This window comes from Microcaecilia unicolor, chromosome 12, assembly GCF_901765095.1.
Source record: "Microcaecilia unicolor chromosome 12, aMicUni1.1, whole genome shotgun sequence".
Taxonomy (NCBI): Eukaryota; Metazoa; Chordata; class Amphibia; order Gymnophiona; family Siphonopidae; genus Microcaecilia; species Microcaecilia unicolor.
The window spans coordinates 70,700,729-70,723,232 of record NC_044042.1 but is presented as its reverse complement, the minus strand read 5'-3'; the positions used below and the strand labels follow the sequence as shown (position 1 = coordinate 70,723,232).

The 22,504-nt window shown below is 48.8% G+C and overlaps 1 protein-coding gene across 3 annotated transcripts in view; it reads right to left on the bottom strand.

Annotated features, from left to right (window-relative positions):
• The window catches only part of ZPBP2 (zona pellucida binding protein 2), a 175,681-nt gene that overhangs the window by 104,945 nt on the left and 48,232 nt on the right, over positions 1-22,504 (bottom strand). For all 3 annotated transcript variants that reach the window (XM_030221879.1, XM_030221880.1, XM_030221881.1), the window contains exon 3: positions 17,713-17,838. In XM_030221879.1, the coding sequence (XP_030077739.1) occupies positions 17,713-17,838 (126 nt within the window). The remainder of the gene's footprint in view (positions 1-17,712; positions 17,839-22,504) is intronic.

Genomic DNA, 22,504 nt, shown 5'->3' with positions numbered 1-22,504 from the left:
AAGGACATGCACTAGATGTAATCTACTTGGATTTCAGCAAAGCCTTTGATACAGTGCCCCACAGAAGACTTGTGAATAAGCTGAAAGGGTTGAACTTAGGACCGAAAGTGGTGAACTGGATAGGAAACTGGTTGACCAACAGGTGGCAGAGGATGGTGGTAAATGGAATCCGCTCGGAGGAAAGGAAGGTGAGCAGTGGAGTTCTTCAGGGGTCGGTGCTGGGGCCTATTGCTGAAGGGTTGGAAGGAAAGGTTTGCCTTTTTGCAGATGACACGAAAATAGCCAATAGAGTGGATACCCTGGAGGAAGTGGAAATGATGAGAAGGGATCTCCAAACCTTAGAATAATGGTCGAAGGCCTAGCAGTTAAAATTTAATCTAAGGACCTCTGAAGCACTCCTTGCAAACATATATTGTTTTTACAACTTTTTCTTAAATTTTTATTTGTGTATGCTATTGTACAATACAAACCATTTTATTACAGCACTCCTTTCATCCGCCCAACACGTGCTCACAATTACCCAATTTGCCACCTTACTTTTTTTCAGTCATATCATGCAATTATAGAACGCCGCTAATACAAATCCATCATCTATACAGAATCCTGAATCTTCTCAGCTGTAATCTCTCAGCTACACAGCACCACCGGATTCTATGCGTAGCACTTAACTAGTGCACAAAAAGCACGTCCACTATGCAGCAATGTCCAAAAAGTCAAATAAGGCTGGTACTTATAATATAACCTTGGGTGAGAGTACTAGCTCTTCCTCTCCCCAATTCAATGACTGTTCATTGGCAACCACGCTGTTTCGGACTGAATGAGGCTACTGAAATAGGCATAAATTTTTGTTCACCATCTCTTCCTTAACCACCGCTGGTCCTCAATGCGAGACCGCATTTCGGTATAGCCTTGTTCAGGAGAACCAAATCACCCGTTCTCTGAATAAACATATATAACTTTCTAGCATCCACAAATATATTGAATCAATTTAACTTATCATTCACATTATTAATATCTTTGAAACTACTCACTGCTGCTTGCCCTCGGGACTACCATCCCAGACCGGGTTACCGGACATGATGTCAAAACATTATAATGTGCTAAACTAAGGTAAAATTATGTATCATACCTGATAATTTTCTTTCCATTAACCATAGCCGATCAATCCATAGACTGGTGGGTTGTGTCCATCTACCAGCAGGTGGAGAGAGAGAGAGCAATCCTTATGCCTCCCTATATGTGGTCATGTGCTGCCGGAAACTCCTCAGTATGTCGATATCAAAGCTCCATCCGCAGGACTCAGCACTTAGAGAATTACAACCACAAAGGGACACTCTGCCCAGCTCACCACCGCCGAAATGGGGGAGGGGAATCAACCCAGCTCATCCCCGCGGAGCAGGGGAGGGACACCACACCCGCCGATGCGGGGGGGATCTGGCTTATCCTGCAACCGCAACCGCGGGAGGAGCTGACTGACCCTAACATCGCCGAAGCGGGAGGGGTACAAAGCTGCCCTACAGCCGCACGAAGCGGGAGGGAGCGCCGGCAGAATTTAGGTCTCAATCCAGCCCCGTAAAACGGAGGGGAGAGGAATGCAGCAGCTCACTGTAACACAAAATCGTCTCAACTCCTGAAGATTCCAATTGAAAAAACTTGAACACGAAGTCCTCCTGAACAGGAACTGAAGACTAAACTTGAACCTGAAATGCAACCAGAATATAAACAGTACAGATATCTGGGAGGGGCTATGGATTGATCGGCTATGATTAATGGAAAGAAAATTATCAGGTATGATACATAATTTTACCTTCCATATCATCATGCCGATCAATCCATAGACTGGTGGGATGTACCGAAGCAGTACTCACCCAGGGCGGGACATAGAAATCCCTGACCGCAAGACTGAAGCTCCAAACCGGGCCTCCGCCCGAGCAGCCACAGTCAAGCGGTAATGTCTGGAGAAGGTATGAGCCGATGCCCAAGTTGCCGCGCTACAAATCTCTTCCAAGGAGACGGACCCGGCCTCTGCCATCGAGGCCGCCTGTGGAGTGAGCCTTCAGCTGGATAGGCGGCACCTTCCCCGCGGCCACATAAGCCGCTGCAATGGTTTCCTTGACCCATCGTGCCACTGTAGGCTTGGCAGCCTGCAGACCCTTACGAGGACCTAGTGCGAACAGCACAAACAGATGATCCGACTTCCGGAAATCATTGGTCACTTCCAAGTATCTGATGATGACTCGTCTCGCATCTAGATATTTGAGAGCAGAGTACTCCTCTGGGTAGTCCTCCCTACGAAAGGAGGGTAGACAGAGCTGCTGATTCACATGGAAGCGAGAAACAGTCTTGGGCAGGAAGGAAGGCACTGTGCGAATAGACACTCCTGCCTCAGTGAACTGCAGAAAGGGCTCTCGACATGATAGTGCCTGGAGCTCGGAAACTCTTCTGGCTGAAGTGGTAACCACCAAAAAGACTGCTTTCAACGTCCGGTCTTTCAGAGATGCCCTCGACAAGGGTTCACAAGGTGGCTTCTGCAAGGCTCTTAGCACCAGATTGAGATTCCACGCAGGTACAACTGAGTGCAGAGAAGGGCGCAGGTGATTAACTCCCTTGAGAAAGCACACCACATCTGGCTGCGAGGCCAGGGAAGCACCCTTCAGGTGACCCCTGAAGCAAGCAAGAGCCGCTACCTCGACCTTAAGGGAACTGAGCGACAGGCCTTTTTCCAGACCTAATTGCAGGAATGCCAATACTGAAGAAATTGGAGCAGTGAAGGGAGAAAGTGAGCCTGCCTCACACCACGATGCAAAGGTATGCCAAACCCTGGCGTAAGCAGTAGAAGTAGAGCGCTTCCTCGCTCTCAGCATAGTGGCGATGACCTTGTCTGAGAAGCCCTTCTTTCTCAGACGCTGCTGCTCAATAGCCAGGCCGAAAGACCAAAGGGGGAGGGATCCTCCATTACCACGGGACCCTGATGCAACAGGCCCCACTCCGCTGGCAGCTGCAGAGGGCCGTCCACTGAGAGCCTGATCAAGTCCGCATACCAGGGACGTCTGGGCCAATCCGGACTCCCCAGGATTATCTGGCCCGGATGCTTTTCCACCCGGCCTAGAACCCTGCCCAACATGGGCCAAGGCGGGAACACATAGAGAAGCTCCTGTGTCGGCCAGTGTTGGAGAACAGCATCTACTCCCAGAGATCAAGGGTCCCGTCCTTTGCTGAAAAAGCGCGGCACTTGGCAATTGGCTGATGACGCCATCAGATCTAGGCTCGGCTGGCCCCAGCACTTCGTGATGTCCAAGAAGGCCTGAGCAGTATTCATGACTCCCGCAATGTGGGCCGCCGACAGCTGTTCCAGGTTTGCTTCCGCCCACAGGCATAGCTTCATGGCCTCCTTGGCTAGAGGGGCGCTCATGGTACATCCCTGGCGATTGACATAGGCCACAGCCGTGGCATTGTCTGACCGGACCCGTACTGGCTTCAGCGCCAGGACCAGGAGAAACTCCAAAGGCGCCAAACGAATGGCTCTGAGTTCCAGGAGGTTGATAGACCATTTTGCCTCTGCAGGGGACCAGAGCCCCTGCGCTGTCCTTCCCAAGTAGTGGGCTCCCCAGCCCGTCAAAGAGGCGTCCGCCGTGACGACAACCCACTCCGGGGTCATAAGAGGCATTCCTGCGGACAGCTTGTCTGGCCTCAGCCACCAGCTCAGCACCTTGCGCACCACCGGATCCAAGGGAAGGCGCACAGCGTAATCCTCCGAAGCTGGAGTCCATCGCTGTAGCAGAGAGAGCTGTATAGGTCTCATATGGGTCCTGGCCCAGGGCACTACTTCCATCGTGGCCGTCATAGAGCCCAACAGCTGCACATAGTCCCAAGCCCGAAGAGGAGAAGCTGCTAGGAACTTGTCCACCTGAGCCTGAAGCTTGACAATCCGATTGTCTGGCAGGAACACTCTGCCCACTTGGGAGTCGAATCGAACTCCCAGATACTCCAGGGACTGAGTCGGGCGCAGCTGGCTTTTCTCCCAGTTGATGATCCAACCCAGGGAGCTCAAAAGAGCAATCACCCGGTCTGAAGCTCTGCCGCACTCTGCATAAGAGGGGGCTCGGATCAACCAGTTGTCCAGATAAGGATGGACTTGTACTCCTTCCTTGCGTAGAAAGGCCGCGATGACCACCATTACTTTGGAGAAGGTCCGCGGAGCAGTAGCCAACCCGAACGGGAGGGCTCTGAACTGGAAGTGTCGGCTCAGAACTGCAAAACGCAGAAAGCGTTGATGAGGAGGCCAGATGGGAATATGCAAGTAAGCTTCCTTGATGTCCAAGGATGCCAGGAACTCCCCTGCCTTCAATGCCGCTATAACAGAGCGGAGAGTCTCCATCCGGAAGTGCCAAACTTACAAGGCCCGATTGACCCCTTTGAGGTCGAGGATAGGCCGGACAGAACCTCCTTTCTTTGGTACCACAAAGTAAATGGAGTAACGTCCCTTGCCAAGCTGATCTTCTGGCACCGGAACGACCGCACCCAGGCGGATCAGATTGTCCAAAGTCTGCTGCACTGCCACAGCTTTGACCGGAGACTTGCAGGGAGAGTGCACAAACCCGTCTCTTAAGGGTCGGCAGAACTCTAGCTTGAAGCCGTCTCTGATGACTTCCAGCACCAAAGCGTCTGACGTTACCCTGGTCCACTCGCCCAGAAACGAGGATAGGCGTCCTCCAATCTGCTCTGGGCCATGGACCAGCGCACCGTCATTGGGTACGAGACCCTGGGGGAGGACCGGAGGAGGCACCTCCCGAACGGCGGTCTCTGCGAAAGGAATGCTGCTTGGGGGAGAAGTTCCTTATGAAGGAAAAGAGGCCAGAGGAGCCCGCCTTGCCCGGGCGATACCAACGGGCTTCCTGAAACCGTCCTTTGGAGGAACCGGGGTGGGCACCACTGGCCCGAGCCCTGACCTCCAGTAACCTCTTGCCCTTAGACGTGCCGAGATCGGTCACAATCTTGTCCAGCTCGACCCCAAAGAGCAGCTTGCTTTTAAAAGGCAACTTAGCCAGGCGAGACTTAGAGGCGTGGTCAGCAGACCAATGCTTTAGCCAAAGCAACTGCCGTGCAGAGACTGTCTGAGCCATACTTTTAGCCGAGGCTCTCAAGACATCATACAGCAAGTCTGCCAAGTAGGCCAAGCCCGATTCCAGGGCTGGCCAATCAGCCCTCAAGGAAGGATCCGAGGGGGGAGCCCGCTGCACCAGCGTCAGGCACACCCTGGCCACATAGGAGCCGCAAATTGCGGCCTGCAAACTTAAGGCAGCCGCCTCGAAGGACGACTTTAAAGCCGCCTCCAATCTCCTGTCTTGGGCGTCCTTTAGGGCCGTGCCACCTTCCACCGGCCCAAGAAAGGCCTCCCGTTCACCTTCAGGCAGAGGATAGAGGCGGGACATAGCCCTAGCCACTTTAAGGCTTGCTTCTGGGAAATCCCAATGAGCCGAAATCAAGGTGTGCATGGCTTCATGCACGTGGAAGGTTCTAGGCGGGCGCTTCGTCCCCAGCATAATGGCAGAGCCAACAGAGGCTGAGGGAGAGACGTCCTCCGGAGAGGAAATCTTCAAAATGCTCATGGCCTGCACTAACAGATTAGGCAAATCCTCTGAGCGAAAGATCCGTGCTGCAGAGGGGTCATCCGCTCCACCCGAGCGGGAATCCGTCTCCTCCAAGGAATCCCCGAAGGACCGTTGGTAGAACTCAGATACGCTGCCTTCATCTACATCAGAGGAGACAGAGTCCTCTAGGGCCTGGAAGTCCACCCGAGGGCGTTTGCTTCCGGAGGCCTCAACCCCTTCATCAGAGGGGGGAGCCGGGGCAGCGTTTAGCATAAGAAAAGCCTGATGCAGCAGCAAAATGAACTCAGGGTTGAACCCCCCAGCCTATGCACTTCTGCCGCCTGGGCCACAGCCCTAGACGCACCCTCAACCGGCGCTCACCAGAGCGGGGGAGAAACATGCTGTGCATCCAAAATGGCGTCCGGCGCGAAACTCCGAGGAGCCGCGCAGAAAGGTGCTTAACTTTCGCCGCTTTCTTGCCGTCGCCTGAATCAAGGGCGACCATAGCATTAACGTCTCCCACCTCGAGGGCGGCCCAAGAAGAAGCCGTCCGAGCAGAGTGGCCGGCCAAAATGGGGGGGGGGGGGGGGGGGGGGGGCGAGCAGCGGGGGATGGGCGCTTATGGCGGGAAAAAACCGCCGCACCGGAGGAAGAACCAGGACACTGACCGGACTCCAAACTGACGCCCAAACAAAGGCGAGTCAGGCTTTGAAACCCCCGCATCCCCGCTAGACGCACCCACGCGGTCCGGGGAGCGAATCTTCGCGCCCTCGCCCTCCGACGCCATAAGCCACATGGAGACCGAACGGGGAACCCCCTGCCCGCTATAAAAAAGTAAAATTACCTGCTTCTCGCTCCGAGCTGTAACGAACTGGTGTCCCAGTGAGCAGCTGCAATAAACGCTGATATAAACGTTGAAATAAACGCCCTTAAAGGTCGTTCAATTTTTTTTTTTTTTAAACGGAGCCAGCGGGAGGGGGGAGAAAAGGAGGGACCTCGCACCACCAGGTTTGCACTTGCTGAAGAAGAGCCCTCAACCCCAGGTACTCAACAAAACCTAAGAATTAGGCTTGGAGACCTAGCCAGGGATGCTGCTGTGTGTGACCACCACCTGCTGAGATAGAGAACATACTGAGGAGTTTCCGGCAGCACATGACCACATATAGGGAGGCAAAAGGATTGCTCTCTATCTCCACCTGCTGGTAGATGGACACAACCCACCAGTCTATGGATTGATCGGCATGATGATATAGAAGCACGGTTTAAATATCCCTGAACACACCCCTTCCATATCGTCACTCTTTGTTATAGCCACTCAACTTCCAGGTTTAACCCCCTAGGAGCTACGGTATTCCACTGGAAAATATACCGTTGCTCCAAATTAAATAGTTGAGTGCTGACATCACCTCCCCGTTGTGGAGGTGCAATTTGTATTAATGCCAAACATCCAAGGTCATCAATCTTACGATTACAACTTATCCAATGCGAAACAAATGGGTTATCTTTTTTCTGGTTCCTCAGATTGCTAACATGTTCTGCTAGCCTGTTTTTCAATTTTCATTTAGTATGCCCAATATAATACTTCAAACAGGGACACATGATACAGTATACCACTCTCTCACTGTTGAAAGTAGTGGTAGACTGAAGATAAAAATACCGATTAGACCCAGGAATCTTAATGCTATTTGTAATAACCGCATATTTACAATATACACACTTATCACACGGGGAGTGCTGTCCCTCATATCTATAAGTAGTAGATTTTTTATGTAATTCACCTAAATTAACTTTGAGGCGATAAGCCACTTTGGGGTGCTCTTGGAACTCGGAATGGACTGATAACACGTGTCAGAATTTATGAATTAATTGTCCAATTCTGGGAGCTTGGTGAGAAAATGGTAGAACACATGCTAGAGGTCTGACTGCCGATGCATTTTGGGGGACAATAGCCAGGCTCGATGGGCATACCGTGCTCTTTTATATGCTTTTTTAATGATCCTAGTTGGATACCCTCGTTGCTGAAACCTTCTACTCATGTCATCAGCTTGAATCTTAAACTCCTCAAGTGAGAAACACAGACGTCTCAGTCTCAAAAATTGCCCGACAGGAACACCCTTTCTCAATGCTTCATGATGATGGCTAGTATAATGTAATAGGGTGTTCCTGTCGGTGGGCTTTCTGAATATCGTAGTTGACAATGCCCCCGCCTATGACATTTAATATCTAAAAATTCAATTTCATTGGTAGATATTCAAGTTGTAAATTTAATATGAGGGTCTAGTGCATTGAGGGTAGTAATAAATGAATTTAATTCATCTTTTCATCCACGCCAAAACAAGATCACATCATCTATATACCTCCTCCACATCACTACTTTATTGTAATGGGGGAGGCATATACATGTTTGATTTCTAAGTCCGTCATATAAAGGCAGGCCAACGAGGGTGCGACCGTAGCCCCCATGGCCACCCGACGTTTCTGAGCATAAAACTTATTCTGGAATTCATAATTATTACATATGACCCATGTTAACAACTGTCGAAGGGCCCCACCTTTTGATTTTGTTACAGTCGTAAGGTCCAGATATTCACACGCCACCTGTATGACTCCATCTTGTGGTAAGTTAGTGTAGAGAGCAACTACATCTAACCCCACCATAAAGATGTCTCCCTCATCATTATCTGCCAGTTCGACCCAATCAAGCATCTGTATGAAGTCCGTGGAATCATGCAGCCCAACTTACAAATGGACGGAGTAATTTATCAATAAATTTAGAGAGTGGCTCTAACACAGAATCCCTAGTGCACACTAAAGGGTGACCCGGGGGGGGGGGGGGGGGAGGGTCCACTGTAGATTTATGGACTTTTGGAACAAAGTATATGTAAGGAGTCTTAGGATTGGGGTGACACAAATACCGTTGTTCTTTACTGTGTAAGGAGGTTGGAGGGTCTAAGCAGGTCACGAGGAGGTATGGGACCAGACTACATTACCCACAAGGCCCTGAGAGAAGGAATTGGGGAGGTAGGGACACCACGTGGAAGGGAGGGGGAAAAGGACTGGAAAGAGCAGCTGCTATGGCAGACGAGGGCCAGAAGGGGGAGCCGTGATGACAAAGCTCAATTCCCTTGGGTCAGAAATCAGTACAGGATTCCTTCCACCTGGGAGGGGGAGGAGGTCTCTAACCAACAACCTAGCAGAGAAGCAGAGTTAATGGAGTGCTTGGAGGAAGGAGAGTCTGGAGGGCCCAGCACACCAGGTTTGGAGGAACCGGTTGACATGGACTGCAATTGTACTCTGGGGCAGAGTTGCAGGGATTGAAGGCGGTGGGTGGTCACAGGAGTCAAGTAGCTGTGTTGTGGGAGGTGTACTGCCATTCTGCAACCACCCAAGCGGAAAGACTTTTAAAACTGAAACCCAAGCGGTTGAACTGGGAGAACTTGGATTTAAATGGAAGGTTTTTTTTCTTGTTGCTTTGTTTTGAAACTGAATGGGACCTTAACCCCCTTGAACTGAGATTTTGTGGAGGAGGGGAAATAAACTGATTGGAACTAAAAGCTATGTTGTCTGGAAGGACTTTGTTTGTGGACTGCTGAAGGGAGCCTACCACCCCCTGAGGGTTTGCTACTGGGATTACAGTTATTACAATTGGTAAAGATACCATCCAACACTGCATTATCAACATATGCTTTAATAAGATTTTTTAGCTCCTCTGTGGGGTCATAACCTAATTGATCATAATGTACCTCTTGGGAAAGTTGTCTCAAACCCTCCTCTATATACTTGTTAGTGTCCATTACTACACTGGATCCTCCCTTATCAGCTCTCAAGATTGTAAGTTGTTTATTATTAGCCAGTTGTTGAATACTACGGCGTTGAATAGCCGACAAATTATTCCCGTAGGGAAATATCCTCTCCTCAATTTTGTTAAGCTCACTCAAAACTAATTTCTGGAACATAGCAACATAGTAGATGACGGCAGAAAAAGACCTGCACGGTCCATCTAGTCTGCCCACGATAAACTCATATGTGTATACCTTACCTTGATTTGTACCTGTCTTTTTCAGGGCACAGACCGTATAAGTCTGTCCAGCAGTATTTCCCGCCTCCCAACCACCAGTCCCGCCTCCCATCACCGGCTCTGGCACAGACCCCGTATAAGTCTGCCCTCCCCTATCCTAGCCTCTCAACCACCAACCCCTCTTCCCCCCGCCACCCAATTTCAGCTAAGCTTCTGTGGATCCATTCCTTCTGCACATGATTCCTTTATGCCTATCCCATGCATGTTTGAATTCCGTTACCGTTTTCATGTCCACCACCTCCCACGGGAGGGCATTCCAAGCGTTCACCACTCTCTCCGTGAAGAAATACTTCCTGACATCTTTCCTGAGTCTGCCCCCCTTCAATCTCATTTCATGTCCTCTCGTTCTACCGCCTTCCCATCTCCGGAAAAGATTCGTTTGCGGAAAAATACCTTTCAAATATTTGAACGTCTGTATCATATCACCCCTGTTCCTCCTTTCCTCCAGAGTATACATGTTCAGGTCAGCAAGTCTCTCTTCATACGTCTTGGAACGCAACTCCCATACCATCCTCGTAGCTTTTCTTTGTACCGCTTCCATTTTTTTAACATCCATAATGGAACGCCATTATGGATAAGTCAGGAGGACCCGGCGGAACCCATTTTGATTTAACCCCCATAGGGGGCAATATCTATTCTTTATCTCCAACAGATTCAGATCTGCCAAAAAATAACCGTAATCGGAGTTCTCTAAAAAATTTATAAAGCCCCTGCCTCGTTGCATAAACATCATATCTGGTAAATGGGACAAACGAAAGCCCCTTATCTAACACTTCTTGTTGTTCATGAGATAAATTCACCCTCGAAATATTGATTACAGTGCTGGTTTTAAAATGTAATGCCAAGAACTGTAGAGTGATGAACTTGGGGTGCAGAACATGTTGTGGTCACACCTCTCCTTAAGAAGCCTTCACACGACCCTACTTATCCCTCTAATTACCGACCCATCTCCCTCCTTCCTTTTCTCTCCAAATTACTTGAGCATGCTGTTCACCGCCGCTGCCTTGATTTTCTCTCCTCACATGCTATTCTTGACCCACTACAATCTGGTTTTCGCCCTCTCCACTCAACCGAAACTGCGCTTACTAAAGTCTCCAATGACCTATTACTGGCTAAATCCAGAGGTCTCTATTCCATCCTCATTCTTCTTGATCTTTCCGCTGCTTTTGACACTGTCGATCACAGCATACTCCTCGATATCCTGTCCTCACTTGGATTACAAGGCTCTGTCCTTTCCTGGTTCTCTTCCTACCTCTCCCTCCGCACCTTCAGTGTTCACTCTGGTGGGTCCTCTTCTACTTCTATCCCTCTGCCTGTCGGCGTACCTCAGGGTTCTGTTCTTGGTCCCCTCCTCTTTTCTATCTACATTTCTTCCCTTGGTTCATTGATCTCATCCCATGGTTTTTCCTACCATCTCTATGCTGATGACTCCCAAATCTACCTTTCTACCCCTGATATCTCACCTTGCATCCAAACCAAAGTTTCAGCGTGCTTGTCTGACATTGCTGTCTGGATGTCTCAATGCCACCTGAAATTAAACATGACCAAAACCAAGCTTCTCATTTTTCCCCCCAAACCCACCTCCCCACTCCCCTCCATTTTCTATTTCTGTTGATGGCTCTCTCATTCTCCCTGTCTCCTCAGCTCGAAACCTTGGGGTCATCTTTGACTCTTCTCTCTCCTTCTCTGCTCATATCCAGCAGATCGCCAAGACCTGTCGTTTCTTTCTTTACAACATCTGTAAAATCCGCCCCTTTCTTTCCGAGCACTCTACCAAAAACCTCATCCACACCCTTGTCACCTCTCGTTTAGACTACTGCAATCTGCTTCTTGCTGGCCTCCCACTTAGTTACCTCTCCCCTGTCCAATCGGTTCAAATCTCTGCTGCCCATCTCGTCTTCCGCCAGGGTCACTTTACTCATACTACCCCTCTCCTCAAGTCTCTTCACTGGCTCCCTATCCGTTTTCGCATCCTGGTCAAACTTCTTCTAATTACCTATAAATGTACTCACTCTGCTGCTCCCCAGTATCTCTCCACACTCGTCCTTCCCTACACCCCTTCCCGTGCACTCCGCTCCATGGATAAATCCTTCTTATCTGTTCCCTTCTCTACTACTGCCAACTCCAGACTTCGCGCCTTCTGTCTCGTTGCACCCTACGCCTGGAATAAACTTCCTGAGCCCCTACGTCTTGCCCCATCCTTGGCCACCTTTAAATCTAGAAAGCCCACCTCTTTAACATTGCTTTTGACTCATAACCACTTGTAACCACTCGCCTCCACTTACCCTCCTCTCCTCCTTCCTGTACACATTAATTGATTTGATTTACTTACTTTATTTTTTGTCTATTAGATTGTGCAGCGCTGCGTACGCTTTGCAGCGCTATAGAAATGCTAAATAGTAGTAGTAGTAGTAGTTATTTTGCCTACAGATATTCTTGACCTCTTTTGTTTACTTCTTTCCAAATCCCTTGGGTTAAAAAGAATAATAAAAGTATACAAAGGGGATCACGTGACGCGATGAGCTGAACAGACGTGTTCTGCTGCAGCTCGAGAGCCCTCGCTCCTAAATCTATATAAACTACTGCAGAGCATAAATCCGGAGACCGAAATCGGGCGAAGTAGATCTGTATGGACAAATATCTTAAACAATCTCCCCTTGGAATGGCGCTGCAAACGGGGAAAAAAGAAAAAGACAAGATTAAAGCGCCCAATCTGGAAACCAAGATGGCGGAGGACCCGCTTTCAGTAGGCCAGACTTTTTCGGCATCGCAACTCGAACAGCTAACTATGGCGGTGGCAAAGGCTTGGCAACCCAAATGGGACGCACTAGATCAAAAGCTGGACGTTTTTCACACAAAATTGGAAGGCTTAGAGACCCGAACGGAAGACCTTGAGACCAGGGCATCTGCCCTGGAAGATGATTCCCGCGGCTATGGCGTAGATTTACGTGATATCAAACAACAACTCCAAGAACATGCGGACAAATTAGAAGATCTTGAAAACCGTTCCCGCAGGAACAACGTGCGGATTGTGGGTCTATCGGAAAACATACCAGATAAAAATTTGGTGGAGTGGCTTACCGGATGGCTAGCTAAAGAACTGGCGTTATCAGACTCCTTTGGGCCCCTGATCATTGAAAGAGCGCATAGGGTGGGCCGCAACAGGGAACCCCAGGGAAGACCACGAGTGATTATAGCAAAGCTGTTAAACTATCGGCACAAAATGGAAGTACTGCAAGGATTTAAGATCCGCAGGGGAGAGTTAAAGCATGAAGGACGACAAATCCTGATGTTCCAGGACTATTCAATTGGAGTTCAGGAGCGGAGACGTAAATTTCATTCTCTGTGTTCCACGTTAGCTCAAAAACAAATCCGCTTTGTTCTCCAATACCCAGCAACTTTGAAAGTACAAGTCCAAGGACAATGGCGGTCATTCAACACGCCAGACGAAGCAAAAGTTGGTCTCCGTGATCAGGATGCCTTGGCAGGAGACTAGAGTTCATGGTAACCTTACTGACCATAAGAATATAAATCTATAAATGTAGTGGTGAGCAGATAATGTTAAAAGTTATTGTTTTATTGGAGTTGAGGGCTCGTAGCACTTCAGGTGATCTCTTGCCAGTTCTAGGCTTGGACCTAGGAGCATGGCTATAGGGCTGGATGTGAAGAAGGGGATTAAGGGAGGTTGGGATACAGGGGGTAAAAATATGAAAGGAATAGCAGGACACCAGTGGGGTAGGAACATACTTAGGCTGGGCAGATTGGGGGATTTGTTTGAACTAAAGGGATTACTAGTGGTAAGTTCTGGGAGCGAGATCTTGGAGCTGGGGGGCACTCATAGTAAATTGGGAATGAGGAGACTTTGGTCACTGAAAACAGAAGCCCTGAGAGATGTCCACTAGGATAATATCTTGGAATGTTGGGGGTATTAGTTCCCCAATTAAGAGATCTAAGATTCTCTCAGCATTAAAGAGGCATAAAGCCGATATTGCTTGCCTACAAGAAACACGCCTTACTGACCTAGAACATTCTAAACTGCAAAAGTATTGGGTTGGTGAGGTATTTGCGGCATCATCCCAGAGCCGCAAAGGAGGGGTGGCGGTGTTGTTCAGGAAAGGACTCCCATATAAGGCAACTGTGCTAGATAGGGGAGCCAAGGGAGATTACATATTGTTAAATATATGGCTACCGGGCAGGGAACTGCTACTTTTGGTTCTTTATGGACCTAATAACCATGATGCATCTTTCCTCCCAAAATTAGCGGGGAAATGCTTGCAAAATAGAAATGGTAATATGATTGTAGTGGGAGATTTTAATGCGGTGATTGACCCCCGGCAAGATTGCTCAAACATAAAAGAGTCACAATATAGGGGAACACGGGCTAGAGAGCTTCAGTCATTTAACAAAACCCTTGACCTGGTAGACCCATGGAGAACACATCACCCAGGAGAGAAAGATTACACGCACAGGTCGAGAGCCCATGGTACATTTGCTCGGATAGACTATATTTTGCTGACCCGCTCTTTATTTCACCTTGTAGAAAAAACATCTATAGGCCCAGAGGAAGTGGCGGACCACGCGTTGGTGTGGATGGATCTTAATATTAACACGGAGGCTAGGGGAAGCAGGGGGTGGAGATTCCCAGCACACCTATACCAAGATCCGCACTTGCGGGTACACGTACGGAAAAGCTGGGAACAATACATAACATACAATAACTGGCATGCTACTTACCAGCCTGAATTGTTTTGGACCGCCTCTAAAGCAGTTATAAGGGGGGCTATTATAGCTTATTGTAGCGTTAAAAATAAAAAGAGAACAGCAGCCATCCTGAGTTTAGAACGCCAATTGCAAAAAGCAAAAAGAATTCATCTGCACCACCCGACGGCAGTAACTCTAGAAAACCTAAAAGTTGCTCAGGTGGCGTTGAACAGTCTCCTACACGAAAAAGAAATGAAATCAGCTCTCTTTTATAAATATAAACTACAGAGGCATGGTAACCGGGCAGGTAGAATGTTGGGGCGCCTGATTAAAATTACGGGAGCCCCAAGGACGGTTACCACACTGACAGATGTTAACGGGAATTTACTAACTGATAGTCAAAAGATTGGGCAGGCATTCACAAAATATTTTTCAACACTATATCAAAAGAACTCACCTCCCCCCGAATCGGAAATACGAGAATATCTATCCCAGGTGGGGCTACCGAGGGTAACAGAGGCACAGTTGGAGAATTTGAACAAACCCTTAACAATGACAGTTACAGCAAGTGATTAAAACGTTGAAGTTGTGGTCTGCTCCTGGACCAGATGGATTTTCTGGGGAATACTATAAATTGTTGACAGGGGAGGCCCTGGCCTCTTTGCTGGAATATTACCGGGAGGTGGTAGAAAAGAGGGAATTCCCGAGTTATGCCAATTCAGCGCTCATAACCTTAATTCCAAAGCCCGGAAAACCTTTAGATAAGGTAGAATCTTATCGGCCGATATCATTACTAAATGTTGACACGAAGATCCTGGCAAAGATAATGGCTGAACGGTTAGCGGAATGCCTCCCATCACTAATAGGTTTAGAGCAGGTTGGGTTTGTGAAAGGTCGCCAATCGGGCCACAATATTAGAAAGACCTTGATGGCCATGGCTGCTAGCCAACAGACTGGGGCACCCACCCTGATACTGAGCTTGGATGCTGAAAAGGCTTTTGATCAGGTTGGGTGGGTGTTTATGTTTCAGACTTTGGCGGCCATGGGCACAGAGGGGTGGTTTAGTCGGGCGGCCCAAACACTATATGATCAACCCAGGGCAGCTGTGCTAATAAATGGTGCCAGAGAACCGGAGTTTCAGATACATCGTGGTACAAGGCAGGGATGCCCCTTGTCTCCCCTATTATTTTTGTTGTCTCTGGAACCCCTGTTGCAAAGGGCCTCCTCGGCTCCAGATCTCCAGGGGGTTAGTCTAGCAGGACAGGATGTTAGAATCTTAGCTTATGCAGACGATTTATTAGTAATTTTGAGAGAACCCTCTAAAACTCTAAAGATTCTGCTAAAGATAATTGTGCGATATGGGAAGTACTCTGGCTTTAGATTAAATTTGCACAAATCCATGGCTCTTCCGGTGACCCCGGAGGTGCAGACAACATGGTCAGGAAACTTTCCTTTCCAATGGACACAAACTTTCTTAAAATACTTGGGAGTACATATTACTATGGACCTGTCAAAGCTCTATGAACATAATGTGCAGCGGTTGCTGCAAGACAGTAACAAGCAACTGGAGTCCTGGGGGCCCCTCCCACTTTCTCTCCTGGGTAGAATTGCCCTATACAATATGGTCATAGCCCCCAGGTGGTTATACACCTTTCAATCTCTCCCATTGTATTTAAAGAGGAAGGATGAGCGGAAACTGATTAAAATGGTGCAAAATTTCTTGTGGAAGAAAAAAAGGCCTCGTCTTCCTTATTCTACATTATGTGTCCCAGTGGAGTATGGCGGCTTGGGCTTGTTAAATATAAAACACATGACAGTGGCTAGTGGAATGCGCCATATCAATGATTGGTTCCGGGGAACTCAGGATTACACTGATACATCAATAGAATTGTGCTTGTACCCGGAAATACATTTTAGCAGCTATCTACACGCAGCTGGGCCCCCTATACCATACATATTAAAAAGAACAGGAATAATGGGCTCGGCGAAAGCTGTATGGAAATGGATTTGTAAATTGCATAACTTTTCTGCAAAAACTACTCCATTCCTATCAATCTGTGGGAATCCAGCTTTCCCTCCCGGGACTTTATACCCAGCATTCCAACGTTGGAGGCGAAAAGGAATGGTGTATTTACTACAAGCAGTCACTCTCAAGGGACGGATAAAGCCTTTCCGGGAACTCCAAGGAGAGTATGGACTATCCCCCTCAGATGAATTCCATTACTGTCAGCTCAGGCATTATATACAATCCTTATCTTGGGAAGATTTGGCTGAAGACGTCCAAGAAGAATTGGCCTTGGCGTATTCTTTAACGGCGCAACAACGGGTGCCGCTTAAATTTCACCACAGACACATCAGAGATACTGCTCAGGAGTTGGACTATGTTAAATTACTGTCCCAATGGAAGCAAGACATATCGATAGATCTTACATTGCCTCAGTTTACAGCATGCGTATTAACTTTGAGGAAACAATCAGTTATGATTTCACATTGGGAGATGCAGTATAAAGTGGCGCTTCGCCTATATATCTCACCGAGAAGAGCCTTTCACATAGGACTCTCGTCATGGGGAGAATGCCCCAAGTGTAGAGAACCTGGGGCCACCCTGGGACACATGCTTTGGAAATGTAGAGGAATAGTACGATACTGGAAACAGATAATACAATACGTCTCTGACATTTGGCAGACCAGGTGGAAATATAACTCGGGATTGTTGTTAGGCCATCCAATATTTGTCCACCCCATACCTTCTGGATTTACAGCATTTGTACAAAAGACAATCATAGTAACTAAGCAAGTGATTTTATCGGAGTGGATATCACATCACTATCCATCTTATGCTCAGTGGCGGATTCGTATGATGACGCTCATGCGAACTGAAAGAATGGGAGTGATAGACTTTAAATCCAAAACTGGACGGACCTTCCAGAATACCTGGAGCCCACTCTTAAATACCCTGACCCCGGCTGCCAGGAGCAAATTGTTGAATTTTTAGTGGTGTCTTGTTTATGCATGATAATAAAGGGTGGGGGGTGGGGAGGGGGGAATTACAGTGGAGGGAGGGAGGGAAGGGGTGTTAGTAAGGGAGAATTATGTTAAAATTTGTTGACTCAAGTTGATGACCTCTGTACATGAAGAGAACGGCAATTTACTATGATGACATGTTACAATTTTCTATATTGGTATATGTACAGGTTATTGATCTTTAATAAACATGATTATAAAAAAAAAAAAAAGTATACAAAGGTGCAAGGAATACAAAATGGTACATAGTAAGAGGCTGAAACCAAAGTCCACCTCAAACTACCCAATAAAGACCCAGGTGAAAACAAAGTTACTTGCCTTTTAAGTTTCTTCCATCTGGGCCAATCCACAGGAAAAGGGGATCTATGATTTCCGCTCGAGAAAGGGACTCATCCATACATGCAAGGAACGGGCTGTTCCAATACACTTTCACATAGACATTAACTGCAATACAAAAGCAAAAGAAAGACTGGGATGAGTGCAGAGCTAAGAAAGAGAAACGCAGCAGAAATGGGCAGGGAACAATACTACAGAGCAAGCAAGAAATACTTGTACTATATAACAGGCTTATAATATAAGATAAAATAAAATAAGTATAGAAAAATTATTAAAGTATAAACAATAAACCACAGCCTCCAGTTTCCCGCATCAGATTTTAAAGATTCTGTGGTGTCTGTATTTTCAACATTTTTCAGCAATTAAGTCACATACTTGCATAAATTAATGAATTTGTATATTAAATAATGCTCATTTGTTTTTTGCTCTATGAAAATAAAATTGCATTACGACATGTCATATGGGTCTGATTAATTTATTTGATTCTTGATTTGGGGAGGAGAAAGGTGAAATTAGGTCTTACTTGCTAATTTTCTTTCCTCTAGACCCTCCAGACCGGTCAAGACACTTGGGTTATGCACGCCTACCAGCAGAGGGAGACTGAGAAACTAAAACCAGTATAAGCTAGCAGTCAACCCCCAAGCAGCCAGTAAATCCTTAACAAAGCAGAAAACAAATGAAACCAATAAACAATTACAACCCTGAAAGGTCAAAGAACCCTGTACTCAGAAACAAAAGCGAATGCTACATATCTGTAGAAGGTATTCTCCGAGGGCAGCAGGCTGATTGTTCTCACTGATGGGTGACGTCCACGGCAGCCCCCTCCAATCGGAAACTTCACTAGCAAAGGCCTTTGCTAGTCCTCGCGCGCCGATGCGCACAGCGCATGCGCGGCCGTCTTCCCGCCCGAACCGGCTCGTGTTCGTCAGTCCCGTATATAGCAAGACAAAGACAAGGGAAGACACAACTCCAGAGGGGAGGCGGGCGGGTATGTAAGAACAATCAGCCTGCTGTCCTCGGAGAATACCTTCTACAGGTATGTAGCATTCGCTTTCTCCGAGGACAAGCAGGCTGCTTGTTCTCACTGATGGGGTATCCCTAGCCCCCAGGCTCACTCAAAACAACAAACATGGTCAATTGGGCCTCGCAACCGTGAGGACATAACTGAGATTGACCTAACAACTTATCCAACTAACTGAGAATGTAGCCTGGAACAGAATAAAAAATGGGTCTAAGGGGGTGGAGTTGGATTCTAAACCCCGAACAGATTCTGAAGCACTGACTGCCCGAACCGACTGTCGCGTCGGGTATCCTGCTGCAGGCAGTAATGAGTTGTGAATGTGTGGACAGATGACCACGTCGCAGCTTTGCAAATCTCTTCAATAGTGGCTGACTTCAAGTGGGCCACTGACGCTGCCATGGCACTAACACTATGAGCCGTGACATGACCCTCAAGAGCTAGACCAGCCTGGGCGTAAGTGAAGGAAATGCAATCTGCTAGCCAATTGGATATGGTGCGTTTCCCCACAGCCACTCCCCTCCTGTTGGGATCAAAAGAAACAAACAATTGGGCGGACTGTCTGTTGGGCTGTGTCCGCTCCAGATAGAAGGCCAATGCTCTTTTGCAGTCCAATGTGTGCAGCTGACGTTCAGCAGGGCAGGAATGTGGACGGGGAAAGAATGTTGGCAAGACAACTGACTGGTTCAGATGGAACTCCGACACTACCTTCGGCAAGAACTTAGGGTGAGTGCGGAGGACTACTCTGTTATGATGAAATTTGGTGTAAGGGGCCTGGGCTACCAGGGCCTGAAGCTCACTGACTCTACGAGCTGAAGTAACTGCCACCAAGAAAATGACCTTCCAGGTCAAGTACTTCAGATGGCAGGAGTTCAGTGGCTCAAAAGGAGGTTTCATCAGCTGGGTGAGAACGACATTGAGATCCCATGACACTGTAGGAGGTTTGACGGGGGGCTTTGACAAAAGCAAACCTCTCATGAAGCAAATAACTAAAGGCTGTCCTGAGATCGGCTTACCTTCCACACTGTAATGGTATGCACTGATTGCGCTAACGTGAACCCTTACAGAGTTGGTCTTGAGACCAGACTCAGACAAGTGCAGAAGGGTCTGTGTGGGACAGGAGCGAGGATCTAAGGCCTTGCTGTCACACCAGACGGCAAACCTCCTCCATAAAAAGAAGTAACTTCTCTTGGTGGAAGCAAGCAAGACACGGGAGACACCCTCCGACAGACCCAAAGAGGCAAAGTCTACACTCTCAACATCCAGGCCGTGAGAGCCAGAGACTGGAGGTTGGGATGCAGAAGCACCCCTTCGTTCTGTGTGATGAGGGTCGGAAAACACTCCAATCTCCACGGTTCTTCGGAGGACAACTCCAGAAGAAGAGGGAACCAGATCTGACGCGGCCAAAAAGGAGCAATCAGAATCATGGTGCCTCGGTCCTGCTTGAGTTTCAACAAAGTCTTCCCCACCAGAGGTATGCGAGGATAAGCATACAGCAGGCCTTCCCCCCAATCCAGGAGGAAGGCATCCGATGCCAGTCGGCCGTGGGCCTGAAGTCTGGAACAGAACTGAGGGACCTTGTGGTTGGCTCGAGATGCAAAGAGATCTACCAAGGAGGTGCCCCACACCTGGAAGATCCGGCGCACTACTCTGGAGTTGAGCGACCACTCGTGAGGTTGCATAATCCTGCTCAACCTGTCGGCCAGACTGTTGTTTACGCCTGCCAGATATGTGGCTTGGAGCAACATGCCGTAACGGCGAGCCCACAGCCACATGCTGACGGCCTCCTGACACAGGGGGCGAGATCCGGTGCCCCCCTGCTTGTTGATGTAATACATGGCAACCTGGTTGTCTGTCTGAATTTGGATAATTTGGTGGGACAGCCGATATCTGAAAGACCTCAGAGCGTTCCAGACCGCTCGCAACTCCAGGAGATTGATCTGTAGACCTTGTTCCTGGAGGGACCAGCTTCCCTGGATGTGAAGCCCATCGACATGAGCTCCCCACCCCAGGAGAGACGCATCCGTAGTCAGCACTTTTTGTGGCTGAGGAATTTGGAAAGGACGTCCCAGAGTCAAATTGGACCGAATCGTCCGCCAGTACAGGGATTTGAGAAAACTCGTGGACAGGTGGATCACGTCCTCTAGATCCCCAGCAGCCTGAAACCACTGGGAAGCTAGGGTCCATTGAGCAGATCGCATGTGAAGACGAGCCAAGGGAGTCACATGAACTGTGGAGGCCATGTGGCCAAGCAATCTCAACATCTGCCGAGCTGTGATCTGCTGGGACGCATGTACCCGGGAGACGAGGGACAGCAGGTTGTTGGCCCTTGTCTCCAGAAGATAGGCACGAGCCATCCGAGAATCCAGCAGAGCTCCTATGAATTCGAGTCTCTGTACTGGGAGAAGATGGGACTTTGGGTAATTTATCACAAACCCCTGTAGCTCCAGGAGTCGAATAGTCGTCTGCATGGACTGTGGAGCTCCTGCCTCGGAAGTGCTCTTCACCAGCCAATCGTCGAGATAGGGAACACGTGCACTCCCAGCCTGCGAAGCGCTGCTGCTACTACAGCCAGGCACTTCATGAACACCCTGGGCGCAGAGGCGAGCCCAAAGGGTAGCACACAGTACTGGAAGTGACGTGTGCCCAGCTGAAATCGCAGATACTGCCTATGAGCTGGCAATATCGGGATGTGCGTGTAGGCGTCCTTCAAGTCCAGAGAGCATAGCCAATCGTTTTCCTGAATCATGGGAAGAAGGGTGCCCAGGGAAAGCATCCTGAACTTTTCCTTGACCAGATACTTGTTCAGGGCCCTTAGGTCTAGGATGGGACGCATCCCCCCTGTTTTCTTTTCCACAAGGAAGTACCTGGAATAGAATCCCAGCCCTTCTTGCCCGGATGGCACAGGCTCGACCGCATTGGCGCTGAGAAGGGCGGAGAGTTCCTCTGCAAGTACCTGCTTGTGCTGGAAGCTGTAGGACTGAGCTCCTGGTGGACAATTTGGAGGCTTCGAGGCCAAATTGAGGGTGTATCCTTGCCGGACTATTTGGAGAACCCACTGATCGGAGGTTATGAGAGGCCACCTTTGGTGAAAAGCTTTCAACCTCCCTCCGACTGGCAGGTCGCCCGGCACTGACACTTGGATGTCGGCTATGCTCTGCTGGAGCCAGTCAAAAGCTCGTCCCTTGCTTTTGCTGGGGAGCCGTGGGGCCTTGCTGAGGAGCACGCTGCTGACGAGAGCGAGCGCGCTGGGGCTTAGCCTGGGCCGCAGGCTGTCGAGAAGGAGGATTGTACCTACGCTTGCCAGAAGAGTAGGGAACAGTCTTCCTTCCCCCGAAAAATCTTCTACCTGTAGAGGTAGATGCTGAAGGCTGCCGGCGGGAGAACTTGTCAAACGCGGTGTCCCGCTGGTGGAGCTGCTCTACCACCTGTTCGACCTTCTCTCCAAAAATATTATCCGCACGGCAAGGCGAGTCCGCAATCCGCTGCTGGAGTCTATTCTCCAGGTCGGAGGCACGCAGCCATGAGAGCCTGCGCATCACCACACCTTGAGCAGCGGCCCTGGACGCAACATCAAAGGTGTCATACACCCCTCTGGCCAGGAATTTTCTGCACGCCTTCAGCTGCCTGACCACCTCCTGAAAAGGCTTGGCTTGCTCAGGGGGGAGCGCATCAACCAAGCCCGCCAACTGCCGCACATTGTTCCGCATGTGTATGCTCGTGTAGAGCTGGTAAGACTGGATTTTGGCCACGAGC